This window comes from Haliaeetus leucocephalus, unplaced genomic scaffold, assembly GCF_000737465.1.
Source record: "Haliaeetus leucocephalus isolate CR32 unplaced genomic scaffold, Haliaeetus_leucocephalus-4.0 Scaffold0, whole genome shotgun sequence".
NCBI classification, from domain to species: Eukaryota; Metazoa; Chordata; class Aves; order Accipitriformes; family Accipitridae; genus Haliaeetus; species Haliaeetus leucocephalus.
The window spans coordinates 18,877,488-18,883,487 of NW_010972436.1; the positions used below are offsets into that span (position 1 = coordinate 18,877,488).

The following is a 6,000-nucleotide window of genomic DNA, read 5'->3' on the forward strand; positions in this document are numbered from 1 at the left end:
TGTGACAAGATGATGCAGGGATGCTCTGTAGTCACTCTCCTTTTTTGTCTTCTTTTTTGCCTACTCCTTTTGCATTTTCTAAAAGTGGTGGAGACTGATAAATAGATGTCCAGGTCTGTCAGATAGTCTCTGCAGTTCTGCACTGTGTCTCCTCCTGTTATAAGACTTACATCAGGAGATGGAGTTACTTTTGTGACAACAGATTTGTACAGCAGTGGAAGAAACAATCTTGCTTCAGCTCCTTCCCAGTATTTGTATAACAATTCTTGCACCTACTCCAATATATCATGTATTGTTGCAATTTCAGAACAGTAATTTTAGCTTCTGCAATTTATATTTAAGCCCCCGACTTTTCCTAATATCCTGTCTCATCTCCCTGATGCCACAGTGTTCACCACGATTTTGTTGCTTCCAGTATGAGAATAGCAAAGCTGACAGCTTAATCATCTCTTGATGACTGTCATGTTTCAAGGTGAGATGGAACTATTTGTTCAGTGCCTCAGCTTCAGGATTAACTCTACCACATCTAGAACGTACCATACCTAGACGTACCTACCAAACGTCTCTACCATACCTAGAAGTACATGGAGGCAGCATTGACAGAACTTCCTATAGGTTTGGGACCATATCTAGCTTTATCCAGCATCTCCAAAGCAGCCTTCCACAACTGCAGTCTGTTGAAGTGCGTGGTCCTCTGCTTAGTTGTTGGCATCCGTACTAAGCAGACAACCTCTAACATCTCACAGTGATTTGAAACCACTGGCAGAGTAGAAATGTTTCAACCAGCCATACAAGAGAGTATCTTTTTTTTTCTCAGCTTCTCTCCACCAAAACACTGGTGACATACAGCTTCTCAGGGGTTAACATGGAAATAAAAAGTCTGCAAATTTGCAAGGATATGTGGCTACCAGGAATGTTTTGTTGCTTGGAGTGATTCACAAAACCTGTGTAATGTTTCTGAGATTGATTCAGGGAGGTGAGCCAAGTTATGACTGACATCATGGTGACCAGGTGCTGCATAAACCACTTCAGCTGTGGAACTGGCACATTCACACCAGAAATATGTCTTTGTAGTTCTTCTCCTAGCTCCACTAACTGCTCTAGCAAATCATATTATATGCATGGGTTATTAAACCACAGCTCGGTAGGCAAAGCCTGTGTTGGTCATCAAGCTCCCAGGCTTTCCCATCTTTCTGTAGGTTTATGTACTGTAGACAAGAGCAGCCCATGTCTGAGGAAACAGAAAGTTTCCTTCCTGCTAGATATTTCCTGTTGCTCCGCAGTTTAATTCTGAACTCCTCAGTATTTCTGAGGCATTAGAAAGCTCAGAAAAGGTACTAGCAACATCTTCATTTATTTCTGTCTAATCAGAGTAATGTTTTTAGTCAAAGTCTTACCATGAGTGTTTGTTACCCTCATTCTGGAGAAGATGGGTTTATTTTGCATCCAAATCCTCATGCTTTGCCGCATGGCTGTTGGTGGGAGGTTAAGAGCAAATACAAGTATCTTTCTTACTTGTTCAGCACAAGTTGATCAAGAGAGGGAAACAGTTCACCCCCACTCATTAGTGTTGCTGAGCCAGAAAAGATTTGTCTTTGGTGTACTTTTGTATTCCCAAATTTCACCATTTTGGACTATTTCCTGGTAAAATGCACTTGAAATCAATTTTCTGTTCTTGTACTGAAAGCAATGCAGCTTTTTCTTCCTTTTTTTACTATGGAGTTTGTGTGGGCATTTCTCAGTACAGGGATAAAGTTTGTTCTTCTGGTTTTGTTTTTATTTTGGGATGTTCTGCTCAGTTGAGTAAGTGGCACTTGAGGGATCTTAATGTGGTTCTGACTAATAATTCTCCCACATTTGACCCCCGGCAGTTTGTTTATTATTGGGCAGATTTTTTTTCTTCTGATATTGGTTGCATCAACTAGAGGAGTTCAGGGACAGGGAGAACGGTTTGATGCTGAATCTCTGTATACTGTAATCATACAGATTGGAGCCCCTCCCAGGTTCTTACTCGAGTGATTACAGCTTCCTGTTTGTAAGAATTACGTATTTACCAGACAGATCACACACCTTGATTGTTTGTGGGGCCCTAACCTTAAATTTGCGAAGAACTAAGACCTTTCGGTTTTCTCTGAAAAACTTAATAGAATTGGCTGACAAAGTGAAGTAATATTTCTAGTAAAAACTGTTACTACTCTCTAGCTGGGTTTGATCTGTCGCCTGAGCTCAGGGCATACTCCTTTCAGGCTTGGGTAAGTTTGCCAACATCTCTTTTCAAGTGTCTATGAAGCACATGCTCAGGGTTTGGTCATACTTTATTCTGATTCCATAAAAGCAACATAAAAGCATAATGCTTCATTTGACCGTTCTGTGCTATAGTCGTTATGTCAACCACATCCGAGAACACATCGCTCCGTGGCAAGTCACTGGTCATGAATCATCAAGAGTGGCGTAAATGTGGACAAGCAGTCAAAGATAAAATTTTTACTGTATGATGAATGAAATTATTCGAACTGTAGTTCGTACGTATTCCATGACATCCTCTGGCTCATACTCCAGCAGAGACCTAAGCTATTTGGATTATTAACTGCCATTGTGCCTGGACTTGTATACCTTTTATGCCTTTATCATACCAAGTAAAGACATCCAGGTCACACAAACCTTGTTCTAAATTGCACAGCTTTTGAAAGCACTCTCATCTGGGTTTGGGGGGAGTGCGGGCACTCACTCACCAAGGAGGGAAGCTGTGTGAGCAGCCCATCTTCAAGAATAGTAAAGGTGTGTATCTTCATCCTAATGTCAAATGTTACAGAGATGTTCATATTCCTGAAAATAAAGTTCCATTTCATGTCTTACCTCAGGCACTTGGATTTGAAAACCTCAGCTTTACTTTACCAAGCTGGCATTTCAAGTTTTCAAGTCACAAATTAATTTCTCTCATGTGCATCATAAATCTCTGAGGCTTTATGGTCCTTTCTCAGAACTGTGATTTGGGGGTTTTATGCTATGACCGTTCCAATTTGAAATATCTACAAATCACAAATTAAGATGTGAGGGGACTGTAAAACTGATGGTAAATCTGCCTGTCTGAGATGAGTGAACAACACAGGACCTATGGGAAATAAAGACATCAAATTGGGAATAATTTTTTTCCTTGGGGAGAATCTTGGTACCAGAGAAATTAGCTCTGTCATAATTGTTTCCTTCAGGGACCCTGATAAGTGTCTTTTCTCAGTACTTACGCTCACTGGGTATCCAATAAACAAGAGATGTAGTATATTTGGGTTTTAAAAGTTCATAAAACTTTCACAGAAGAAATTTAAAGCCACAAGGATTGTTAAATTGGGGCCAGATTTACTCCCTTGAAAATGATTGCAAACCTCTTGCTTGCCTCAGCAGGAGAGAGGTTATTTCCATGTTAAGCAATCAAGTACTCTTTTAATCAAGGTATCTTAAAATGGTAATTACTCAATCTTAATTATTTGTCAGCAACACATAATTTTTGTTGATATTATAATACTGTTTATTAGCACCATTAATAACCGAGCTATTTTGCTCTCTTTGGTATCTAACAGCAAAGTCCAGGGGCATTTTGAGTAAATGAGTATTTTAGGAGTATATTCTGTCTGCATTCCTCATGATTCCTCAGAGACCTGAAGGCATAGCAAAAAACAGAGTTAAACTTCATGTTAAACTACTGGACCTGTAGAGCACTGTAACATTATTACGTGGTTCATCCAGTGCTGTGATGAACTTTTTATTCTAGTACCCTATAGCTTGTAAACACCTGCGGCACAGGCGTTTAACGTGCGTTAACGAATCTTGTATCTTTACAGCGTTTATTCAGGACACCAGTCTATTTTGATTCCTCCCTCAGAACTGGAGACCAATCCCGCTTTGTGGCTTCTTGCCGTGAGTCAGTACAAAGTGAGAGACACGTTTTGTTCCTATTCGGTCATGGAGCTTTGTACTAAGGGACTCGGTTCGCAAACAGAGTCGCTGAAGGTGAGTAATTCTGCCATCCTGCACAACCTGTCGTCTGCATGGTGGTGTTTGAGAACCTTCCCTGCCATGAACAGCTGTGCTAAGTGTCTGCAGTGAGGAGAAAATCATCAGAGGACAAGGGCAGCTTCCACAGAACCCATGTTATTCTTTGCCAAAGGCTATATATGAATATCAGTCATTCTTTTTCAGATCACAAGGCTTTTAAACATCAAGGAAAGGCTTTTATTTACCTAAGCTTTCTGATCTGTGTTGCAGTCTGTGTTGATAGGCAAGTGTTGGAAAACAGAGGTGTAAACGTCCAAGAGGCCCAAGGAGTATTACATTGTATATTACGTTTTATGAATTCTCTCATTATATGAAGTACTAGTTTGGTTTTGGCCCCTGTAGTTAAATAATCACATACTTAAAAGTACTGTATTGTTTGAACTGGATTGTCCTCATTGGGGTGGGGGGGGGGAGATCTTCTTTTTTCCCCAAAAATTAAAAGCCAGGTTGCCAGTTACATTTCTGAAATCATCTAGATTTTTCACTATGCTACTGAAGTAAATTAGATCTTGGGATACTGATATTTATGATGTCTCCAGCCCTTACTGTCCTCGCTTAATAATTTCCTAATCAGTTTTTCCAAGGCTAGACACTGCTTCCTGTTTGCTATTATTCACTGGCTTTCTGAATTAATATTGGGAAACAGCATTTCCTCCCTTCAGAATTAGCATACCCATCTCTTCCTACATGCTAACATTGAGATGACAAGCAAGTATATCTGCTCTTCTCCAGCTATTAGACTATCATCTGGCCATCCAGCCTCCAGGAAAGATAGAAATTATACTGGCACCTTAGCCTCTATTCTGCTATTCCTCTTGAATCATAATACCTACATAATACACTTATGTACTACTAATTTTTTTTATTAAATCTGCCCATTTGTGGCCTTTGTTACATTTTAACTTCTTTTTAGGCAAGGGGACTGGACCTTTCACGTGTACGGACGTGTGTAGTAGTGGCTGAAGAAAGACCTCGGATAGCTCTTACTCAGTCATTTTCAAAATTATTTAAAGACCTTGGTCTCCATCCACGGGCTGTCAGCACATCACTTGGCTGTAGAGTTAACCTGGCAATATGTTTGCAGGTAAGATTTTTCACTCCTTAAGCTCAAAGTTGTTTTAAGAAAATGGTTTTCAGTAAGAAGCATTCATTATATTTCCTTTGGCTGCTCAGTTGTAGACATACTAAGAAAATGCATGTGGTACTTAATGTTCTTGCATATACAGGTAGTAAATTTCTGTTACTTTGTCAACTATTCATCCCTTTCATGTTGCAATCATAGCATTTATTCTGCCCATGAATACAGTAATTCAGAAAAGTGCATAGCACATGGTAGTGACAGAATGCATCCTCTGTACTCCAAAAATAGTATTTAGTCGTGTAATGTAGAATCCGGTTTCCAAGTTCTTACTTTAGAATGTTACAAAATGGATTCCTTCTGTTTATAAAATAATCCCAACCATTACTTAATTAACTAGATAGATATTTTCTGCACACAGTTTATTGCTTACAATGGAAAATTATTTTGCTACATCTCTTTCATTCTGTTCTGATCCACTAATCAGGAGAAAGTATCTAGGGGTAATATAGGATTTAACTTGCATTCTCCAGGAATCTTTATTGAGTCGTGATTTTAAGGACAGATGGAGCACTGTAGCTATCTGGTCTGAATTTCTGCATAGCCTCTGGGTTTTCACGCAATGATAACTACACCAAGCAAATAGTTTTAGGTTGATCTGCAGTATATTATTCTATCTTTGAGGACTTCGAGTGATGAAAGTTAACTTACATTTTTGTAAGGTGTTCAATTTTTAATTGATTTTGCCTTATTTTTAGTTTAAAATTATCTGGCATTAGATTCAGCCATATTTTATTATATTTTTCTAATCTAGAATAAAGAATCTCATTTCTATCATGACTCTAATACACATCTTAGTCTTTGATAAATAG

At 38.9% G+C, this 6,000-nt stretch overlaps 1 protein-coding gene across 2 annotated transcripts in view; it reads left to right on the top strand.

Moving 5' to 3' along the window:
- Positions 1–6,000, top strand: part of DIP2C (DIP2 disco-interacting protein 2 homolog C (Drosophila)) — a 154,847-nt gene that overhangs the window by 111,148 nt on the left and 37,699 nt on the right. For both annotated transcript variants that reach the window (XM_010585631.1, XM_010585639.1), the window contains 2 exons: positions 3,837–4,005; positions 4,964–5,134. In XM_010585631.1, coding sequence (XP_010583933.1) covers positions 3,837–4,005; positions 4,964–5,134 — 340 coding nt within the window. The remainder of the gene's footprint in view (positions 1–3,836; positions 4,006–4,963; positions 5,135–6,000) is intronic.